At 39.8% G+C, this 24,386-nt stretch overlaps 1 protein-coding gene across 2 annotated transcripts in view; it reads left to right on the forward strand.

Annotated features, from left to right (window-relative positions):
* The first annotated feature begins 583 nt into the window (after positions 1-583).
* The window catches only part of LOC129718032 (dual specificity protein phosphatase 10-like), a 37,391-nt gene continuing 13,588 nt past the window's right edge, over positions 584-24,386 (forward strand). Inside the window, exons 1-3 of one of the 2 annotated variants that reach the window (XM_055668427.1) lie at positions 584-1,628; positions 11,081-11,191; positions 15,606-15,833. In XM_055668427.1, coding sequence (XP_055524402.1) covers positions 1,568-1,628; positions 11,081-11,191; positions 15,606-15,833 — 400 coding nt within the window. In that variant the 5' untranslated portion in view covers positions 584-1,567. Of the gene's footprint in view, positions 1,629-2,043; positions 2,254-11,080; positions 11,192-15,605; positions 15,834-24,386 lie in introns of those variants that run through there. The other variant, XM_055668428.1, reaches the window with a different exon arrangement.

Raw genomic sequence — 24,386 nt, forward strand, 5'->3', positions numbered from 1 at the left:
AATTTAGCGATAATACATTGCGCTGGAACGGGTACCTGGAAAATTGAAGGTTAAATGAGATATATTTGCAGTGCAAATATAAGTAATTCTTCGACGATTTTTGGTGGAATGAATGTTTGAATAAAATTTTTTGGTCGCAAATCGCCGCTGTGCCATTCTGTTCTGCACATAAGCACTCTGAAAATATCTTCACACTACTAGGCTCAACCACTACAGGGTGCTCACTGAAAAATGGGTGGTTTTCCAACCAACTACAGAATAGCAGTTTGTGTCAAATCATAGTAAATGAGAAATTACCCTCTGTGATCAACAGCTAGAATTTAATTTTCAGTGAATTTAATTGTTACTGAAAATATGCCGCACCTTGTACCGCAACTAACACAGAGAAAATCCAACATATGCTATAAGTATTGAGGTATGTATTAGATGAATAATTTTATTTCCGTGTGACGTCACCCCAAACTGCGTCAGTGTGCGTGCAGTGTACAATGATATCATGCTACCATTTCGAATGTGAAGGTAGTGGTGCAATCAGTTCCTAAACTAACAGGAATGTGGTTGGCGAGCAAAGCCGAGTCAATCGTTAGTCAACTGCCAGCAATCATTCGTATTTTTGCCGTCGGTTGATCAGCACACGCGCGTGTATTTCCTTTCTGTGTGCGCCCACCGCAAACATTGGCTCCGTTGGTGATATTCGCGGTCCTGCACGAATCTGTAGAAAATCTTCGTTCATAATTGTTTCTATCCTAAACCAAGTTCTGTTTCGGTTTCGTACAATATATCGCCGCGTGTTTGGTCTGCTTGTTATTCATAACCTGAACATTGTCATCTCAAATTCTGTCAACAGCGAAAGAAGCACCACTAGAACAACGTCATTGAAAGCATCAAGGATTACGCATCAAAGCTGGCGACAGTTTCCAAATTGAGCCGAACAAACCTGCGTCAAAATAAAAACGCTTTGAAAGTACGAAAAACAAGTGATGTAAAGTGAAATCAAGTGCTTTTACTTCAGTGACCAATAAATTCACACATACACATAACAGCCTGGTCGTTTAGTATTCAAGTAGAAGATTGTGAGGATAGGGGCAAGTTAAATAAAAGTGTAACAAGTGCGAATAAATCAAGACCCAGTATATTGTGGTACGAAGGAGAAGAAATAAGGTGCACAAAAAGCTAACTCAAGGGAAATATACTCAATCATCCAACAGCTGCGAGCAACTTGCATAATGTAAGGTGAACAAACGTGAGTCATATTAGCTAGATCAGCGTGCATTACAAGCTTATTATAATTATCAAGCGCAAAGAAACACGAAGATTTCTGCAAGTGTAGATCGAGTGAGATCATTTCTACACAGAAAGTGCATAGACACATCAACAAGCGCGCGAAAAATAATTTTTCGATTGAATCAATCATCAAATCGTTTTCGTTTAATCAACAACAACAATAACGTCAAGCCAACTAGCCTTTAAAATCATTAACAACCAATCGTTATCATCATTAGTCGCGGTGTGCTCCTCAAAATCAGTGTCGCCTGATACTGCCGGATCCGTCAAAACGTCCTCCAAGATGAGGATAAAACGGGAATCGACATGCCTTGGATTGCGCCTGATGCCCACGACCAAACTCGGTAAGTGCTATACTACCAGACCGACCGGACGAACGAACCCATCGATCACCAAACCATACACAATCACGCGCCTTTAACTAACTATCCATACACCTTCAAATTCTATTTTCGGTCTTTGAGATCGCCTACTAATTTTATGGGGGAAAGTAGACCACATGCTTCAGCAATGAGTTTTCCGTCGATCACGGCATGAGTCATTTGTCCGAAAAGTAACATCCTCCCCGATCCGACCGTGTGTTCTACCCGGCCTCTTTCCACCTGCACCCGTGTGTACCAACGACGAATTTATATTTTTATAATTAGACTCGTTCGACCGTTCGCGCGACGCAAAATCCCCGCCGCGATCCCGAAGCGGGCCGACAAAGTGTCTCCCGTGTGAGGCATCCGTGGGAAATCAGTCTCGCTCCGACTAAAATACCAAAGACAAGTGTCCGCATTCGCGTCTCCGTCGTCGCGTTGGTTTAGTAAATCCGCTTGCTCCAGGGGGCGCATCCACGAATAGGGGCTTGCGTGGGTACCGGTAGATGGTGTGCCTGTGTATGTGCGTACGTCGTGTGTTTGTGTGCAGCGTCCTACTTACTTCCCGCGCAAGTTGGTGCGCGACCCGCGATCCGAATGTCTTCCGGTAGGTCGATCGTTACGGTCAACACTGACCGCGCAACTAACTGCATCGAAGGCACCAAAACAGTAATATTTCATTAGTTGAAGAAATCCTGGTCGCAATGACGGTCTCAAGCAACTTAATCCTGCTTTTATCGAATATCAATCGCGGTTGGGCCCGCCATCCGCCACTATTGTCCACAGAAATGAAGGATACTCTACCCATAAACGGCTGGTGATCGTGGAAACTTTGAATGCAACTCTAGATCATTCCACTCTCCAACAAGTTAGATTGTGTGTTGAACTACGAATGTTTAATAAGGCAACTTCCGGATATTCCAAAAGTTTTCTTCCTAACTTTTGTTTGCGGCCGTTCGAATTCGTACGATTTGGATAATATTGTTCTTCTAAATGAGCTAAATAAGGTGACATTCGGTCGTTCGGATTGATTCGAGTGAATTTTGTGATATTTTTTCTACTGCTTTGAAGTTTTCATCATCCTGAGAATTGGAAATGTACGAGGGATCTTGACGTTTTCCGAAATTTCTTTGCAAATTAATTCCAAAGTGACAAATTTTGTGAAAATTTCCCATTCCATTTTTTATTTAAAATCAAATCGGACCTTTCGAACCCCGGAACTATTACTCGCTCGATCACTGACGTCAAATAGACTTCAGCTTCAAAACCAAAATTATTCTTGCAGTAGTATTCAATGGTTCGGAGTAAGTTCAAACACTTATCAAACTATCCTGGGGAATAATTATTCTGGCTATTCGTTTGAGCAAAGATATCTGTAACTCATGACTTACCTATAGCTTACGATATTATGATTGATATACTGCAATTTAGTTATGAATTTCAAACTTCCCTTCGTTTATGGAACTAGTAAGATTGTTGGTATCTTATAATGTTGTTTTCAGCTAAGGTTAAGGCAAGCGTTGTGCTTTCAATCCAAAAAATATTTTAGAGAATTAGTCTAGAATGTTAAGTTACCAATGGTTAATTTAAAACACTGAACAGTCCCTCGAGTGATTCAATATGGTCCAGAAAACTCTTTTCAGGAACTTTGTACTATTATTCTTAAGTGGCATACATTGCAAACAATTTTTTAAGGATGAAGTTAAGTTTAATTTATTTTACAATGATGAACTATTTAAGAAAATACCAGATAATTGAAAAAGGAGCATTACATAGAATAATCCTTCCACACTGAAACACACAATAATCAGCGGTAATTAAATGCTGCGTCACCGTTGCTTGATCTAAGAACAACGTGTCACTTAGTGTCAAAAAGTGCATTGTTCTAGAAGCTATAAAATAATTCTTACGAAACAAACTTCAACCAGCGCTCCTGCAGTGATTCATCGCAGACTTTCAGAGAACGCCCTTTTGAACACACGCGAAGTCAGCAAATAGTCAGGAATGACGATTCCGGGAAGTTCGGCGGCAACCGGACAGAACATCTCACCCGTCGTCAGCCAGAACAGAAGACCTGCTTCGTCGTGGGTCCGGGAATTTTCTGCATCGCTCGCCGATGATGAATGCGCGCTCTCGGTCGGTCTAGACAATATCGTCCCGAGATGTTTTGTAAACAACGGGTCGTCTTTCGAAACGATATCAGAACCGGATCGCTGGAACGATGGCTTCAACTTGATACTCTAGGACTTTGTTAGGCTTTAAGTCTCGACCTCGGTGTCAAAGGTTTCAATGAATGTGTTTTTTGTCACTCATCAATGTATGAAAACCGGTTTAGAAAACCACAAAATCTATCTATGTTATAAGTTATAACAAATAAGGCGGGTGCGTTTAGCAGAAAAAATCTCGAACATCTTCGTGTCTACTGCGATACCCGCAAAACGCACCAGTCACAACGCAACAGTCTTCTTCCACCTGTCAGTTTACTTCAGTCTGGCCTGCATTGCATAGCTATATCGTACCGCACAGCAGCTAAAACATCACTCGCACTCGAAGCCGTTGCATGGTGAGTCATAATGCGGGTCGATTGAACTGTGTGAAGTGCATGCAACACACCGCCGAAGAAGTTGGTTTGTGATGCGGTAAGCCAATCGAGCGGATTTAGTTTCAAAATATGTGGCTACACAGTGCAAATAAGCGGGCAACCTCGCGCTCCGCAGACCGAAAAGTGCAAAGATGAGGTGGAGTAAATCCAAAGCAGGAAAGAAAATGAAAATAATCCGCCCCTCACTTGCTGCAAACCCCGCTCGCCTTTGGATGTGGTGCATAGCGCAGAATACGCGGCTGGCAGACACGAGAAAGACGCAGTTCAAGCACCGCGGTGTGGTTACTATTGCTGCTTTCGTGGTGATCCAAAATATGTCTTATTTTTAAATTAAATCTCCTATAAACATCTGAGTCATAGCAATAATCACAGTAGCCAGAGCGGAATCGAGGGCAGCTGCTCAATTGGTGGCAACGGCGAAACGAGAATCTGTTTATTGCGGGTACGTTTAATTATAGTGGTCTTTAGTGCTGCGCTGGGTGGCGAACAGCTCGAGGTAGAGACGCAACGTGTTACGCTACTCTCAGGTCGACACTGATTGCGCACCGCCTTCACGAAGGCGGCCTTGCGTATTACGTTTAAGATGCCATTTTCCGCTGAGACTCGCCGGAAACATAATGCCGGCACATTGGCTGCCTTTTGTATATACAACTGCTTCGAAAGATGCTACCCAGACGGTCGAAAAGCGAGAACCGTTATTAGCCAATAACTAAACACTTACAGCGGACCTCAACCCGAAGAGTTTGCGTATAAATCACACTGATTTACGCCCCGTATGCTCTAATGATGAACAAAGCTGCCGTTTGATGATCTAGATCTTTTCCAAGCATTATTTCCAATGATCGAATCGCACTAACATCGCGCAAGGAAATCACATAAACAGGTCGTAAATTGTGCTCGATTGACAGTGTATGTAAACAAAGTGCTTCTCTGCATTGGCGGGTGTGATGACTACGGCTGGATATTTCATTGGACACCAATCCTAGTCTGCAACTGATCCCGGAAGTTCATCTCTGCAAAATCTGCACAAACCAGGAAGCGATGTTGTTGGATTGTTGATTCCTAAAAACCGCAGAAATCATTTCATTATTAAACCCCATTGAATGAACAAGAGCGATTGTAGCAAGCCAGGGCTAAGCAGCTCAATGGCTATTGCAATGGTTGCGAGCACGCCAACCCGTTTTGCCCCGCACCTGTCTACACAGCACACCGCCGCCATAACCACTTGTGGGGCAAAACAATCTAGATTCGACCTTTCCAAGTTTGTTTCGTGGCTGCGGGTTTCTTTACATCGTGCCTTGCCTGTTGGCTGCCCAGCTTGCTAGCTAGCACGTAACAAACAGGTTTCTCGCTCCGGAGCCTACGAATCAACACTGGTGGTGCTGCGATATGAGTTATATCGCAGTTCGCAGCTTTTGCCCCTGCAGGGAAAAGTACCTATATTTTTGTTCCACATGAATCAGAGAGACTATGTTGCCAGGTAAACAAACAACAAAGGGTCACTTGCAAGGCTGATGATGCCATTATTTAGGACATTTTTCGGCCGATCGGCCAAGAATTCGGTTCCTTCGAGTTGGAAGTGAAAGTTGGTAGAATAATGAACACTCAGTGCCTGTTAGATGACAAAAATTAGACAAATTAACGAGTTAAATGAAACTGTGCTGCTCTGCTATCAAGTTGTGGGATGTAGGAGGTAATAGCAACTCCTCGATAGTTGCGCATATTGGAGAAAATATGAGTTCTTCAGAATAATCCCTTGAGAATGCAGAAGTTGTGAAAGTGTTGGTTGTTAGATATGGGTACATACGAAGTATACATGCCACTTGGACACGACCATCACAGATTTTGCCCAAAGTTGGGGAAATTATTCATCTAGTGTCACTTCGGAAAAATCCCAATTTTGGTGTCAATTGGAATACCCCCCGCTCTGTGTAACCCCCCTCCTTGTTGCAAGATATGTTGCTGTTTTTAGTGAAAATCACTTTTTTCTATTTCCTACCAATTATAGACGTGAGACGTCTGAAAAATACTGATGGGTGAGTCGAAGAAAACAAAGCAAGGAATCCAGAAAAAGTATTATTTTTGATAGGAAGTCAGATAGATTATTTTTGTATTGAGCAAAAAAAAGCCCAGTTTTATTTCTTTTTATTGTTATTTTTGATTTGGCTGGAACTTTGCATAGACGTTTCTATAGGCGAAAGATGCCACTTTGTGCCATTGGTTTATTTTTTTTTGAAAAATTTTGAATGAGTTGTATCATTTTTGAGAGGCTATTTGAAATGCTATTTTGCGAAGGTATTGATGATTGCAAATATTTTTGTGCCCAAAACGGTTTGATCGGTGTGACGTCTTCGGCAAAGTTTTAGATAATAATTCTTTCTTTTCGAAAATTGTTATATCGAAATGTTATATCTCGAGATCATATTACCACGGGGTGATACATAAATTTTCCGAGAAATACGATGAAACTTTTAAATTCAATATAAAATTATTCAAATTTGCCGGAAATTAGGTTTTTCAATACAAAAAAAAAACAAAAAGAATTCAATAGGGCTGAAGCTTCTGTACGAGCTTGAAAGCTTAAATCTTTTCTACAAGGTAGAAAAGATTTAGTAAAAAATACGCCACATGCTATGTTTAAAGAAGGTTATTATACAAAGTCAATGTACCTAAAATGTTTCTCCGTAGGGTCATAGTTTCAGCCCTCTAGTTTCAAAATATGAATATCCGAAAATATTTCATCGGTGAAAATTTGTTTTTCCCTCGATTTTTCATTTTATATTTAACAAAATTACACATTCTGATTTTTAAAAAAATCTAGGAACCAGGTATCCAAATCAGAATACAACATTTTTTCCGCTTAAAATTACTGAAATTTTCGTGTAAAAACATTCTTTCTACGTTAATCCAGCTTAAAATGAGATCAAAAACACTTCATTTAATAATGTTTATTCTTCATCGTTTACGGTTCAATATTGAAAACCAAGTCTTCCGATGCGCATAAATGTTATTTAGTGTGCGTAGCAATTACCATGGTGATATAACGATTTGAAGATTTTTCATCATCAAAGTAAGCAAGTATTTGTATGATTACATTAAAAAAAATTTTATTTATAATGTGGTGAATAGTCCTTTTCAGATATGTAGCTTGTAATTAAAAACATTATTTACCCATTTAGATCAGTTTTATCCTTCATTACATTTAAAAACCTTTGCAGTTAAACCTGTTTTTGTGCAAAATTTATTTTGTGCTACTTTTAGTATGCGGTTTCATTTGTGCGACTGTTTTTGTGCGATTTTTTTTGTGCGGTATATGAAAAAGGACCACATCCGATACGATTTTTTTCGATCCTTGAAATGAATTTCAACGCATTACATGAGCATTGCGTCAACAATTTGCTATTCGAGCAAGTTTTACGTAGGAAAAACCCTGTATTGTTAGCCTACGAAGTACAGCAGTTGGAAAAATTATTATGTTTAAAAAAGTTACGTTAATCAATTAGATGTTTTGAAATATGTTCTTATAGATATTCATAATCAGAATAATCAAGTTTCGAGTTTGTTTGTAAATAAAAATTTTTCATGTGGTCCCTATTCACCGCATAAAAAAATGATTTTTTCATAATGTTGCAGAAACATTGTTTTATTGTGAAGTTTCAAATGATTTTTTTGTGCGGTTTCTATCTCTCGCACAGAAACAGGTTTAACTGTAATATTAATAGCACAAACATAAAATGATAGAAGCTGAAATATTTGATACAGCAAAAAAATGAACTTTAGAATGTGACTAATGTCGTATGCTAAAACAGCAGCACATATTTTAGGTTTGTAGTTCAAATGGTTTTCTTGCATTTCATAAATTTCCTTGTGAAGAGCTTCGGTCGTTTGCTCTGAATATTTCGCAAGGCCTTCATGTGATCGCTTGCAGAACTCTGGATCATGAAATTTCGGGATGTGAAATTTTGGTGTCGGTCATATGTTTGAAGGACAAACCTAACGAGAATTTATAAATAAACAAAATTCAAGACAGTTAATCATCATGAAGTTACCTTTAGAAAACCTGTACCCCATATTGTAGCAACTGCCACAAAACACTTTAAAATAGATGATATAATTTTAGTATAATTTGTTGAAAAGTCTTTGTATGACCTGCTTTAAACTTTGATCAACGCGTTCAAGTTGTTTGGCCGTTTTGAAGCACAAAATGCACACTTTTTCGCGGTTTTCTTCGTGACCATACATTTTGAGTACATATTGCTATTCAACTGAGTGAAAAGCCTAATATGCAGTTGATTTTTTTTTTTCAAATTGTTTTATCACCATGGCAATTGCTACGCACACTAAATAACATTTATGCGCATCGGAAGACTTGGTTTTCAATATTGAGCCGAAAAAGATGAGAAATAAACATAACTAAATGAAGTGTTTTTGATCTCATTTTAAGCTGGATTAACGTAGAAAGGATGTTTTTACACGAAAATTTCAGTAATTTTAAGCGGAAAAAATGTTGTATTCTGATTTTTGATACCTTGTTCCTAGATTTTTTTTAAAAATCAGAATGTGTAATTTTGTTAAATATAAAATGAAAAATCGAGGAAAAACAAATTTTCACCGATGAAATATTTTCGGTTGTTTATATTTTGAAACTAGAGGGCTAAAACTATGATCCTACGGAGAAACATTTTAGGTACATTGACTTTGTATAAAAACCTTCTTTAAACATAGCGTGCGCCAAGTTTAACGCAAAATGCATAAAAACGCCGAGTAGCTTACTGACTGAAAACATTTGAAACAGAAAATAAAAAATAAATAGTTTCTATTTCAGGTATATAAAAAAAAGAAAAAAACTGAGCTCAAATTTACCTAACGTCAGGAAAGGCCGAGAACTACAATAAAAAAATTATCCCAAATTGATGTCAGAAAACTTTAAAACGTCTTTGAAAGTAGGAAGAAAGCATACAAAAGCTTCTGCTGGAAAACACGTCTAAAATTCAGAAGTCAAGAAGAATATAATTTTAAGTGACTAAAAAAACGTTAACAAAAATTGTAAAAACATTTCTGAAAGTAAAAAAAATCGAAAATGGAAGTAATTATAAATTTTAAAACCTTTTCTAACAGAATAAAAAAAAAGAAAGAAAATTACCACATAAGGATTCAGTCAAAATACCTGAAAAACGTAAAACAGCGGAAAGGCCACAACAATTGGTATGAACTATAAACCAAAAAAAAACAAGCTCAAGAAAAAACTATATCATGTTCTTTTTAAAATAATAAAACTCGAGTAAATGCAGCTTAACCCTCTAGTGCCCAGTGCCGCCTCTAGGCGGTCTTCAATTGAACCTCTTAAAAGCTTCAATAAGAACTTAAAAAATGTTCATAAAGCTTCATAGTGATTTTTTCGAAGTCCATTTGAAAATTAATTTGGGCACTAGAGGGTTAAAACATCTAAAAACACTTCTTTCCAATAAATAAGATTAACTCTGAGTTCTGTTAAAATGGTTGAAGAACGTCTCTGAAAACTAGAGAAAAACAACAATGGAAATAATAGTTTGAGACGCCGTAATTAGAAAAGATTAAAACATAATATGATAATTGATAAGCTAAAAAAGGCTAAAAATAAGTAAAGACGAAACAGAAGAATCATCTATAATCATGTCTAGAATTCATCTGAAAAAAAAGATAAAGCGAACTAGGTTTTCGAACTAACTAAAAATCCAAGGAACGCTCCTAAATTTGGTTCAAAATAAAAAAGTAATTCTTATGAGAGGAAAAGTACAAAAAAGAGATGGAACAGGACAAATGGTTGAAAAACGCCAAGCAGAAATTGATTGAATTTAACTTAAAGTGAATTCATAGATGGATGAGACTACAGACAATACTGATTGCAAATTAAGATTATTATTCCTGTATGAACTCATCATTGCGACCAGAAACATTGATCTTTTGAGATATCGGTCATTCTTGTATTCCACACTTCTATTATTAGTTCTTATCACTATTGACAGTAAGTGTAGAGAAAGAGACATGATTACTATAGTTCGCGCTTGTGTGAAAAAAAATCAGGCTTAGTTGAGAACGCCCCAAAGAATTTATACAAAGTTTATGAAAAATTATGTTAAATTAGCCTGAAAAATCAAAAATACCTCTGCTAACAAACAAAATGCAAAAAACAGACATAAATCTTATTTTACCTGACGTTCTTGAAAGGTTCTGCTTGACCAGGCTAAAGATCCTTTTCAAAAAATGAAGAGGCCAAATTTATCACAAATATAGCTGGCAACTACTCTAAAATCAGGACAGCTGTAGAATTTTTTTTTGCAGACTAATATATTTTTGTTCAGATTTATATTCATGCTAATGATAGGCTGAATCACGATCGTCGCGAGGTCATATTTATTTTGCAAATTGGGGGGACTCCAAGTAACTAACGATGGTAGCGTAAACTAAACAAAAAAAAATAACTGAAAAGTTCACGATTTCGACGTTTTGCTGGTTTACGCTGGAATTGTTTGATTGGGTTGCGTTTGCGTTACTATCAGACGAGCTGCGCTCCCATTTCCGGGCCACGAAGGGCAACATTAATACTACACTGACGGCGACGGGTATAGTTTTCTAGCGTACTATATATATATGCAAATGCAGTTCCATTGAAAAGTGTTGTGCAATTGCGCGCAAACAGTCGATTGCGCGTCGTTCATTGTCATAACAACTCATTAATCAATATCAGATACAAACGATTGTTTTGTTTATCACGTCAAATAATGTTACGATAGTTCGAGCCCGAAAAGAGGAAGATATTCTAACCCAAATCTTCGCTTCTGTTTTCTTTCAGCGATTCACAATCCTCATAAAAGACACAAGGATACCTGCGACGATTCATCCATCACACCTGGAGCCCGGATCCCACTGGCGCGGAGTTGTTCTAGTCCAGCCGTTTCCTATGGTAAGTAACCACATGAAAATCACCCAAATGTAGTATAAAGAAGCGGATCATTTCACTCGATCTATCTGCGGATGATTAAGACTCGCGTTGCGCTTGCAACGCGTTCTATTCACGAACCGGAAGTAAGCGTGGGTGTGTCATCTTACTCGCATTCACAGTTTTATCTGAATTGCATTTGGAAGCATAGTTTTCTGAAGCGAGAACAATTCACAAATAGAAATAAAACTGATTGAACTGTTTTCCCCTGTTAACGCGAACAGCATGCACACAACCCCGAACTAATGTCAAACACCCTGTTGACATGTGTAACTATCGCGTCAGTTCGATTCAAGGGGCTTACGTAAACAAAACAAAAAAACAAAAAAAAACCGAAAGAACAGAAAGCGCGTTAGCAGCTTTCATTCATGCAGCGTGGTTGAGGTTATTCATTATAAAAATTTTATTGTTTCATACCACAACTGCACGGCTCGGCTGCTCACTGAATGAAACGACTCCACACAGGGATTAAATTTCATTCAGGGCAAAAAGCACTCCACAGTGTAGAGATGCAACGATCGAATCCATCATGTTGCGTCGTTGTGTAAGCGACCGTCGTCTCGTTCACACTGCACACACGTCATACATCGCTGTGAAGATGTACGGGGCGAACACATACCCGACACCCGTTGATAACGAGTGACCCATCCGCTCAGTAGGTTATCGTATTTTGTTTCTAATGTATCTGGTTGGCAGCACTGCTGTAACACTATACGGGGTAAACACTGAATGTGAGACACACATATGCATGCAAATTACGTAAATACTCGGTTATGCAAATATAGAATGCCTCCGAATGGGTTACATATCGAACTGTGTCACAACAGAAGAATCACTCTTAGTCGCTTTTATGGCTTAAACAAGTAGTCGTACTAAGTGCAGCCAACTGGCCAGATTGTGCAGTCGCTGATTTAATTTAAATCCGCATGGTTGCCACTCCTCAGCTAGTACACTTCTAATTGGTGAACTGTACCCCAGATCCGCTTGGCAACACTGCCTTTGCACATGTTCACTGCCAAGCGCATTCAACCAACGGTGCTACTAACTGGTAATAGAAACAAATTGAAATCATTTATTATATCGAAGGCGAAAATAACATCACCGTACGATGTGTTACTCTTGTTGGCCAGTAAGTCGCCAGTAGCGGAATGTTTGAATATGTATTTTTGGCGTTAAATACCAACAGACATTAGAACGGTGTGCCCCCGACATGTTGTAGCTGTCAAAAACATGCCATCTGCTCGCTTGATGGCATTAAAAAAATGCGCAGAATAGTCATACAAACATTCTTTTTTCGTTTACACTGAAATCAATCAGTAGCGAACGCAATAATCGTCGTAATAATAACGTCATCTTTTTTGACAGCTCAACCATTTTTGTCCCGATTTGAGCAGCTTTTACTGCAACGGCCCGGGTTGTTGGTATATCCAATTAGAGCCGATGGTTCCTCGTTTACACCATCTCCCGTGCTAATACACATCGATACGTACTCTTTTGACGGTTAGCTGTGAAAAAGAAAATGAACTCATCGTTTTGCGGCATTTTTCTTCACTGTTCGCCGTACAGTTGAAGCGTGGAATGATGTCATTTTCAAAAATATTCCACACTCCTCGGCAAAACCGATTTTACTCGGCGATATGAAAGCTGCGATGCTCATGCGGGCTCGCGACTAGATACTACTCTAGCTTGGCTCTAATCTACTGGCAATGGTTTTCTATTGGACGTTTCTTCCGTTCAGAACCGTTTGTTTTTGATAAGTGATCTACAGTAATCACCAGCATCGGATTATGCCATCGAGGAAGAATAGAAAAAAAAGCGTCTAAAGGTCATCGCTGTTCTCTATCGAGCCCTCACTTGTTTAATCTTCTCTTTCAAGGACGGTCAAACAACTTTCCTTTTTTGGCGGCTGGGCGGGACTGAAGTGTGGTAGGATTAAACCACGGATTTAAATTTATAACCTTTCTGTGCTCGAATAGATGAATACATGAAGACGTTTGGCTTCTCTCTTGGTTAATATTTTGACTGCCTCCTTGATCAGGTGATAGTTTGAAATGTTTAATGCGAACAAATTTTGTACCTGTAACAGGATAAATTTTGAACTCACTCGTACGTTCATTCAAACCCACAGCGAAACAACCATTCATGATGACGTGCATTCGGCAATTATCTGCGTACAAAAAATTATTTGAAAACCAGTTTCAGCCAACGCCACCAGATCATGCTTGCTTGACTCGTACTCCTCCTGAGTCTGCCGGGTGGGACCCTGGCGGGACAATGCGGCAGGTTAGATCTGATCCGCGGTCATCGCGGTACGCTCCACTCTGCGACGCCAACAATCAAAAATCAAACAAACTGCGACAAAAATATTCGCCGATGTTTTTGCTCTCCCTCCGGACCAACAACGGCGGCGTGGGTTCACAATGCTTGCATCCACTCCCACTCACGACGATCGTTTTGCGGTACGATGATGATCGGTTCGTTTAGGAATTCGGTCCCAATAGCTTCGCAAACAATCGACCGGTTCCGTAAACACACCCCTGCAGAGTGTTGCAAGCCATTCAAGCACGGTAGCACAGCGCAAGCAGGCATAACCAATTGGTAAAACTGTAACTGTCAATCAAGCCCCTAGCTAGTAGCGGAACATACTTATGAGCACGCGAGGATAGAACTGTCACACGCACTGAACAGTGCTGCCAGTTGGAACGATCACGAACACAGAAAAGTAATCAAAGTAATCAAGCCCATTAAGCAAATTGTCCGGCGTTAGACTGGTATGAAACATATATTTTCTTATTCAGCTCACTTTGGCATCACACCGATCAATTTAGCATCATTTACTCGCTCGTCGCTTGCTGCGGTGGCATAATACATGTTGTGTGTTACATTTTTTGTTGTAGCCTCTAGCACGTGTTTCGTCTTACTATTTTCAGCTCTAGATGAGTAGGTAGGCACCACACAAATAGTTGTGATAATTTGCACAATTGGCGGAAATTTATGCAAGCATCATCGTCAACGGGTAGGGAAGATCGGTGCGTACAGCTGAACTTCTAACAATCGGTATCGGTATCAGTTGTTACCGTGCGCCATCGCTGCTTCGTGTTTACACAAATAGACGCACCCGTGATCACATGACACTGATCTCGTTTATGATACACGAGCAATAAAAAGCAGGTGATCTCGAGGATAACAAATCAACAAAAAAGTGGTAATTGGTACGTCCAATTATTACTTTTTGTTGACGATCAAAATAGCATTCTCCCTTTAACTTACAAAATGACTCATATTTACTCATTGTGACAGATTCGAACGGAGAAGGAAGAGAACGCGCGAATTGCGCAGTCATCGTAGTACACTGTGAAATCGGAAGCCAACATAGACGATCGAATTAATTAGAATCGCTCGCGTCGGACTCTGTCATTCATTCCTAAATTGGCACAATTAATGACTGCACCAGTCCCATTCAGCCGACCGGAGAAGCAAAGTCAGCATTGGTGGTGGTCGCATGCACTGTCTTAAATGACTATTTTCGCTAGATAAACAGTATTTCCGCTGAGGCTTACAGTGTTGTCACATACGCAGTCGGTATCGAGCAAAAATTTGACAATTTGTATGTTTGACCGTATACCACACCATTTCTGTCCTATTATCATATCGATAATTTAACAATTTTAGCACTACTGTGATTGATTGGTAGATGATTGACGTCGTTCAATTGTTTTTTTTTCTGTTACGTGTGATAACAAAACTTCAATTCGAACTGATCAGCTGATAGCCATTTCTATGGAAGCGGAAACTCCGCAGACCAGCCCTGCGTTAGTTCGCATCATTCACCCGTCAAACAGTTTAAGGTGGAAATCGTCATCAATTGTTTCCATTACCAAATTATTCGAACAGATCAAAACATCCCCTATTTACACGAATATATCGGATTCAATATCGAGTTGCAATAAATATCGGCTGCTTTTGGGTCGGTCGGTCTTTTATCGTCCTGTAGTCAACCGAAGTGTCAAATAGTGACTCATTTCTCACACTCACCCCTCGACCGTCAATTTTAATCATCCCCACACTCGACACCCCCTTGCACTACACTCAGTAGGGCTCTGTAACATCGCCGTTGCGCTGCTGGTGTACGTCCGTATGTTCGGCCAATATGGTTTATTGATGTTTCGTTATCGCCCTTTGATATTACCCTGTGACTGTAGCAGTTCGGCCGTCCTAGGGCCCGGCGGGAGAGCATGTATTTATATTAATTTGTTGGGAATTTATTACGCCAAGTGCCGACCCAACCGCGCCAATCGATATCAATGACTCATACAAATTCGATTCAATTAACGCCCGGCCTCATTTTTGATGTTTCTTTTTTTTTCTCTACGCACAGACATCGAAACGCATCCCGCATCGCCCGTATTTCCACATCTATTGCTCGGCAACGGCCGGGACGCCATCGACCCGTCAACCGTGGGAGCAAACTGCGTGCTGAATGTGACCTGCCAACAACCAGCGGCCAGCCTGCTAAAACCGGGACTAGAGTACAAACAAATTCCCGCCAGCGATACGCCTCATCAGAATATCAAGCAGTACTTTCAGGAGGCCTTCGAATTTATTGGTGAGTACGAACAACAGTTCTTTTCGACACGCACTCAATTTAAAGGTTGATGACTTGGAGGAGCATTAGTCAACTAAGCATTTTTCACACTTCCAACTGCTACCGCGGGTAGCGGATGATCTAATTTTAATTTATGAAAACTTGTCAAAAAATATAAATCACTTTTTGTGTAACAGCTGAGCAGGCGGTGCGAGGATAGAATTGCAACCAAGCACCGTAGCAATAAAATTAGCGCATTTACGCAATACCCACAACGCCGCAGAAAAAAAAACCTGCAGACACGGGTCCTTAATGGGGAGTTTGCATGAAAATCTGCATTCCTAAACAAAGTATCTTTCAGCTATCCACCCGTCGGTCCGGTTGTCCAGAACAACCTTCAACCGACCTATAGAAACACCATCTCGATAAGAAACACAGAAACTAGTCATGTTTACTCCCGCCGTTTCGCACTATCACTGTCTGGTTGCGCAGGTGTTTCACCGCCATCTCAAACTAGCGAATGTGCAAAGAGCAGAGCTATATTTTTTAGAGCACAGCAGAGTTTACTCTGACTGTCTGTGGCTACTAGAGTTGAAGCAAGCGCTGGCTGTGTGTTAGTAAAACTACTAGCGCCGAACCTCCGGTAATCGTGTTCAGTACATTCGTGTGCTCACGATGAGTATTTTCAATGCATGACTCATCAAATGCAGCTCTCGTGTTTGTCCTCTGCCTGCCTGCGTGGAAGCAGACAGGCCTACCTGCCTTGGACTCGCGGGTTTAAATATGTAAACGGTTTTTACTTCGAATTTACTTCAATGTTCGTATTTTGCGGCGATTACTCTGCGAAGTTTGTTCGAATTTAGCAAACTACTGTTTCATCAAAATAATTGAAACAAATTTTTGGCGTGTAACATAGTATGACTACCGAGGATGACGACGCGATGTTAGAAAAGTGTTATCAGGTGCTACGATAAAACTGCATGGAAAAGTACCTTGTTTTCTACTGTTCGTCACGTGGTCCGTTCACTTCCAAGACAGAAGCTCAACGCGCGATGGTGGCAATCAAATCCTGTGACTCTCTTTACACAATTCAATCTTTGTATCTCACGCTATCTGACTTAAAAATTTCGACAGTCCAACAGCCGTAAAACGATGAAAGAAGTGAATTTGATTTAATTTGCATATTTCAACACCAGTATCGAACCTAGCCACCGCAACAGCCGTCTGGTCGCAAGTGACGGTGGTAGTGGTGAGTACAGTTGTCGCGATGAGATTTCAAATCATCAATCAGGGGCAGTATCACCGCCGCAACAGGAAACGGCGAAGAACACAAACTACAATATTCTCAGGCACTTATCGAGGCCGCCTGTCTGACATATCTTAGAAAACGAGACTCGAATCGCTGAGGCAAACATACACACAGTAGAAGTCCGATTTCCGGCTGCGGCGTGCGGTTTCACTTTTTTTATCGCCACAACACTGATGTCACACGCTTAGTCTGGTCATTCAACCAACATTGGAGCTCTGCGAATTTGAATATCAGCCGATTGCTTCCTGCCTCGCTCAGAGAGTAGGAAGTCAGAGTGAATTCAAGGATACCGGCCAAAACATGCAGCCGACTTTATCGGTGAACCCTTTCAGGATTGGATCTGCTCCATCGGTCGTATGACAACAGCAGCGTGAAGCCGCTGATGTCACTGCTATATTTGGGCGACATGCGGGTGCAAATGAGCCGGGAAGAAAGACGATGTACCGCCTCATTTCACCGACGGACGACGACCAACCCCCTGTGAAACGACCAAACTTACGATGGTTTGGGTTAAAATTAAATCTTACGTAGTCCCGCACACTACACGAATCCCAGCGCGCAGTTCGCTGGCGAATGTAAATATAAATAAGCAAAGCTTATTGAAAGTATTCAAAAACCACCCGTCGCAACCCCTGTACAGCCAGCCTCTCCCGCCCATCATCGACGCCGAGTCGTATCGAATTGGCCATATTAAAAATTCATTCAACTCTCTTTGAATTGAAAAAAAAAGGTTCATAAGTCCCATCAACGCTATTCACGGTCTGGTATATAGCAGCGTGACAAACTTAAGAAGGCATATGAATTTCAAGGTGAGTGTAGTTTGTTTACGTTTTACCCCTAAATTAACCACTGTGGAAACTGCTCTGCGCTGATGAAGATTCGAGTGTAATGAAAGAGCGGTCGATTATGTCATCCTCGTGTCTCGGTTGAACCGTATTTGGTTCTCGGCCGAAATGAATTCATCGCGATCGGTCGCGGCGTTGGAGTTAGCTTGATTCGGTCGCACTCTCGTTCGAGATTTTCTGCGCAATGCACCAACAAGTTTGCAAACAAAGCGATTATTGCATCTCCTTGGATTTGTCGATTGAGAGTACATGAATCATCCTTGCTGGAGTTGTTTCTGCTCGCTAGAACTGATGATCCTAGATGAGAGGATGATTAGTAGAGCGCAAATGGGATGTATGAATAAAAATTACCTTCTAATATCCTTAGGCGGATGTATCGTGCCGTGTCAAATAAACCAACTTAAAACTAAAAAATCCTTAGGCGGTTGGGCTCATAACATTTACTAACATTTCACTTTTAATTCTAGCGCAAAACTAGAAAATATTAAATCTTCAATAATTTGTTTGTTGTCCTTATAAGGACAATTGTTGTTCAATTTGATATCAGATATAATGCTGATGGCATCTGTGTGTTACCCCGACAGTGGGGATTGAGCCTTTTCTCTGATAACACAGTGGAAAGCTGTTTCCACACTGAAAATTTGACGGCAAACATGTTTTTAATGCCAGCGTCTCAAAAAATTTTTGTGTTCTCAAAAAACAGGAACTTTTTATAGTGATGTACTTATTACTGATGCTGCCCGCTACCATACAAAAGCTGTTTTTTACTAGAGGAAGCCCGCTGCACCAGCTGGGCCTGTCACTATCGCTGCTGATACCCGCTGCCGCTTTCCGCTGCCATTACTGCTGCTGCTTAGTAAGGACTGTCCTATTCTAGAACTAATACAGGTCGGACCCGATTATCCGGAGACTCGATTATCCGGAATGAAATTTTTTTTGATGTTCCGGATAATCGAGTCCGACCTGGATGACTAGTTGTGAGGCACAAACAGGCTCTTATGTGGGCCAAATAGTACCTTCACGATTTACTAGGTCTATAATTCTGTCAACCTTGCTAGGGAAAACAATCATTGAATGACCAATCAGATCAATCGGAATCTGTGTTTCAACAAGGATTGACCATTTGCAATAGTATACAGCTGCTTGCACAATTCAGGACTTACAATTTTCAAGGTTTGATTATGAATTTTAGTGTCGTTTGGAAGCAGATACCAAAAACTGTTGGGTGTTGCATACTGTTGAAAGAAAAAAAAATCCATATTGATCGAATTTTTGCGTTATCACCGACAGTACGTATTAGGAATTCTTCTGATAACACAAAGGATAGCTGTTTTTACACTGAAAACTTCGAGGCTCATATATTTCAAATGCCAGCATTCCGAACGTTAGTGTGTTGTCAAAATGGGGTACCTTTTCATTGGAGGAAGTGCCGACTGATGTATCTAATACTAATGCTGCCCGCTACCGCACAAAAGCAGCTTTTTACTAAAGGAAGGGCCACTATCGATGTTGATACCTGCTGCAACTGCTGCTTAATATGGACTGTTGTGGTCGCTGTCTTGAACTTATATGACTGAAGCTGGCTATCATGTAGGTCAAATAGTACATTCCTGTTTAGTCAAGCGTGCAATGTATGCAGTTTGCGAGGATGCGAAAATGAACGGGAATAGAAGGTGTGACTTTTTAGGCTTAGAAAAAATTTCCCAGTAGTTTAATTGGCCAAAACACCTTGCCGGAGACAACGGAGATTGCGGGTTCGAGTCCCGTCTGGATGAGGAAAAAAAAATTTCTAAGCCTAAAAAATCACACCTTCTATTCCCGTTCATTTTCGCATCCTCGCAAACTGCATACATTGCCCGCTTTACTAAACTTAAAATGTAAGTCATATGACAAAAATGAAATTAGTTCGTAAAGTAAAGTACATTCCTGATTTACTAGGTCTACATTTCTATCGACCGTGCTTGGGAAAATAAGCATTGAGCGACCAAACAGATGAAGAATTTTGCGTTTTAACAAGGCTTGACAATTTTGAATAGTACAATAATTCGAATAATCAAATTGCAATTTCCTGCATTAGGGTGGATGCATAAAAAAAATTCCAATCGATTTGGTAGCATTTGAAATTCGACATATTTTTCATTTTTTCCGTTTTTAAATTTCCATTTTACATCCCTATGTAACCGAACTTCCTAAGAGACGTAGCTTTATGTCAAAAACTTCGGCAACATGTGCCGTTCAACACAGAAAAATCTTTGAAAAAACATCCAACTTTGTTGCAGCTATTCAGGCGCTATTTGGGTGCTGAAGAAAATCCCCTGCAAAACAGATGCAAACTGCTTAAAAGGCTCGGGGTGATTGAAATAGTTTCCCTCGATAGGGAACTTTAATTGATTATTGTTGGAGTTTACTAAATCGGTTTTAGAATCTGAAAACAAGTGCTGACAGAGAAAAAGATAATGAACAAGTCAATATACTGATGCTTGTGTTTCACCTTACAGATTTCAAGTATTTCGTTTCAATACACAGGCTGCTCCTAAAGCTGCTTAAAATATGTTCCCTACCCTACAAGCAGACGCAAGACTAACAATTAAAATGATCTGAAGCTTTGAAACCTCTTTTTATAAATCGACATATCGAAATAGTGACGAGAGGTAAAGAAAAGTTGCCATGGATAACATTCAGAGAATTGTCTGAATTTTCATTGAAAAATATCGAAAAATCTGAATTTGAGATCCTACACTGGAGAAAATTCCTTTTTTAAAAAAAAATTGTGATTTAGAAAAAAGATGACGATTTTTTTCTTTTTTTTAGAAAAAAGATGACGATCCGAACAAAATGTTCGGCCATGTTCAGCAATACTGTACAGGACTGCGGCCAGCCGGTTGGTCCGTGGCACAAAGCAAATGGTGGAACCTCGTTCCATAGTGCCTCTCACCTTCATCCTAGCTTAATAGTGTCTTCGTAACGAGTTTTTGTATGAATGTCCCGCATAATGACAAATTGTCAAAAAAATGAAAAGTTTACTATATTAAAAATAAAAAAAAATTAACTTTTGTATGTTAACAGATAGAGGAAGGATTTATTCAGGAAAATGTGGAAGATTTAAGGTGAAACGGGACGTGGTCGCGATCAACTCGAATTTTGCAATCTAATTTTTTCTTGATTTATGAAGACTACGTACATGAAACTTTGATTAATTGTTTTCACAACTGCTGCATGCCTGAAGTAGCATGCCTGAGTGCTGTTTATTTAGTGGAAGCCGATTTTTTTACGCTCAAACTACAAAAGTAAAAAGAACTCCAACCTCAAAATTGTATAGGAAAAGACTACAATCCCGTTTCACCTTAAGAGATTTTTTTTCACCACATTTATTTGACACGGCACAATAGTGATTTACGAGATGTATAGTCTTTGGCAAAAGTGTATGTTTCGTGTGCCCTAACAATTCCTGCAAAATACTTTTTTTTGTAAAATGTAACTAACGAAAAATTAAGTACAACAAATTAAATTTCAAGTAACTTCCATATACATAAAGTATTTTATAACTTTGTACCCAATTAAGATAGGATGTTTGTTTGTTCAACAAAGTTTCATATTTTCAAATGTTCTACAACTTTCCTGAATAAACCATTCCTCTATCTCTTAACACAAAAAAGTAAGTTCTTTTTTCAATATGTTTAGTAAACTTTTCATAACTTTTGACAATTTGTGATTATGTGAGTTATTCATACAAACAATGGTTCCGAACACACCACTAAGCTAAGATGAAGGCGAAAGGCGCTATGGAGTTAAGTTCCAATTTTGCCTTATTGGACCACTGTGCGTTGGTTGTGGAACGCTGCGGTCGAATGAGTTACCTGCTCAGCCTTGCTGCACTAAAATTAACAGTTGCTTTGCCGGTTGCTAACAAAGCCAGTTTCCAGTAAGAGTCAACCGTCCTCTTGCTACAGTATTCGGTTATGCAATGAAGACCACATTTCTGCATGCTAGCTTTTATTCGTGACTACTGAGAGTAAAACTTCCGGTAAGCGTGTCTGTGTGGACTAGAGCGAGTAATACAACAACAACAACAAATAGTTTGTATACTTGAACAACGGCTGTGCTGGGAATAAAGACATTATTTCAGCTCTGATTGGTCGAAATATGCGTTCACCAAGGCTCTACATTTTTCAATAGTACAACAGTTAGTATCATAAAATCACAATTTTCCGTATTTACGTGGACGTTGTGTTATTGATTTGCTTTTGCATTTAACTTCTCATGTATTATCAAGTTGTCTCCAATTTTTTAAAAACCATCGTCAGAGATTCGTACCAGTACAAAAATTAATACACCCCCCGCACAGTGGAAGCCTCTATTCTGCTGTTTACTCTATCGCCTAGAACTCGTTGCGGTGATAAAGCTATCACTACACTTTTCTATATTGGATGGAACAATACTCTATTTATGGAGTGTGTTATTTGTTATCGCAGTGCAGTCCGCGTTGCCTGCATCAGCGCCAACCTGCATTATCATATTGATACATTTTCCTCTTATCAGTAATTCATACGACGTGGATGCGAAGACAGTAAGTTAGCGGGGGAAAACATGTTTGTTTTACTGTCGTTGAATAACAACAATGACTCACTTCAATTGAGGGATGAAGTATTTTCTACGTTTGTACGCTAAAATTATTTTATTAATAAAAGGCCGACCTAAAAACTATCACATTAAATCCTTTTTCTACTTCATTATTTTATCTCTCTTAAAAATTTTGTTTTTAAAAACACCAAACCTGGCGAAAAAATGAGTTTTAAAACCTGGTTGCTTTCTTTTTTTTATCATTTGACAGTCGTTATCAAGACTTAATCAAGTGTTCTCTAATAAACCGTTCAATGCCAGGTGCCTGGAGTTTCCCATTATCAGCACCCCGAATGATAAGCTGATTTACACACGGCTCTAAATTACACCTTGTAATAGATCGATCACAGCTCCATATATGGTCATAGTAAATAGGCCGGGGCCGGTTGACAAGATTTATCAAATTTCGGTGAAAAACCTTACCGAAACCATAGAAAATCCATCTTTATTATTCTCTGCATATCTGTTGAGATATTTTTTCTTGAAAATCTTGCTAAGCAGCATTGATGCCAATGTTCCATTTTACCATTATCCTAAAAACAATGAAGGAAAACTGAATATTTTTAAGATATAGTATTTTCTAGTTTTTTGACCGTTTTCTTATTGTGAAAAATTATTGTTGTCAACATCGCTGAGCAGTACAAGAACTTTTCTTGAGAGAGAAGCGCTTAGTCCGATTATAGCTTCCAGTGTTGCAAGCAAAGTACAGCCAGGTAATCGGCAGTCAACGTGATAAAACCAAAAACAATAGAAGCTCAACGTCGGAGGCCATCATACCGTGCCACGAACGATGAATCATCGGTTTTCGACACCACTGACAGGCCGCTGAACGGGCCGAACAGACTGCGATGTGTGGCGTACAGGTAGAGGTAGACTAGCTGTGTGGATAGAGCAGACCGCAATCAATCAATATATGTATTATTCCACATACACGACTGTACTATACAGGTGCCTACAACGGTGTGTTCCGATTCGTCATTGCGATCCTTAACTTGCAACAGTTTCATAGCATGCTATGACGAAGGAAACGACTTTACCTCGTGCCGGCACCCTGCGCACATAATACAAGGTAAGCTTCAAGGCTTCCTCGGTCGGTTCTTTTTCACCGTTTTGTTGTACTAGTTTGACGATGAACGAGAGGTTTGGAAATCTGTTCTATCACTCTCTACTTCTTGAGGTTTCACCTTTTAATTAGCATGTGGCGTGAAGAACATGGCACACAGATGAACGAATGAATTGTCAAGGGTTAATTAGTGGGGCCTTTCTTTGAATCTACGTTCACCACCGGATGCTTCGACAGATTATTCTCCCTTGCTCCGAATGGTTCTCCAGGGATTCCTAAACAAATCTTACCTAATCTGCAGTCTTAAGGATGGTTCCAGCTGCGGGAATACAACCCATCTCAAACAGTTTTGTATGCATAATAAGCTTACGCTTACGCCTCTCTGCTGCACGTCTGGACAGAACAAATTTAGATAAATTTTAGATAAATATATCTAGATATTCATAAGTAAGCTCTAAACGGGTGCACACGCTGTCGATAATGTCAAAGGGAAACTCACTCTCCTAAATTTTCGCAGATAACCACAGACAAACGGATCCTGCAGTGCGAGCGTTACAGTCAACCCTTCCCATACTGGAAGACTCTCCCGTAACCTTACATATACCAGACTCTTTTAACACAATGACGAAGAAGATATTTCGGCTCGCCGGATGTGGGTGTTTTGGAAAATTAACTGTATTTTATGGCTCCCCTCCTTCCGTCCGCCAGCGAAATGCTAATGTGAAAAGGAAGTCCGG

Source organism: Wyeomyia smithii, chromosome 1 (assembly GCF_029784165.1).
Source record: "Wyeomyia smithii strain HCP4-BCI-WySm-NY-G18 chromosome 1, ASM2978416v1, whole genome shotgun sequence".
Lineage (NCBI taxonomy): Eukaryota > Metazoa > Arthropoda > Insecta > Diptera > Culicidae > Wyeomyia > Wyeomyia smithii.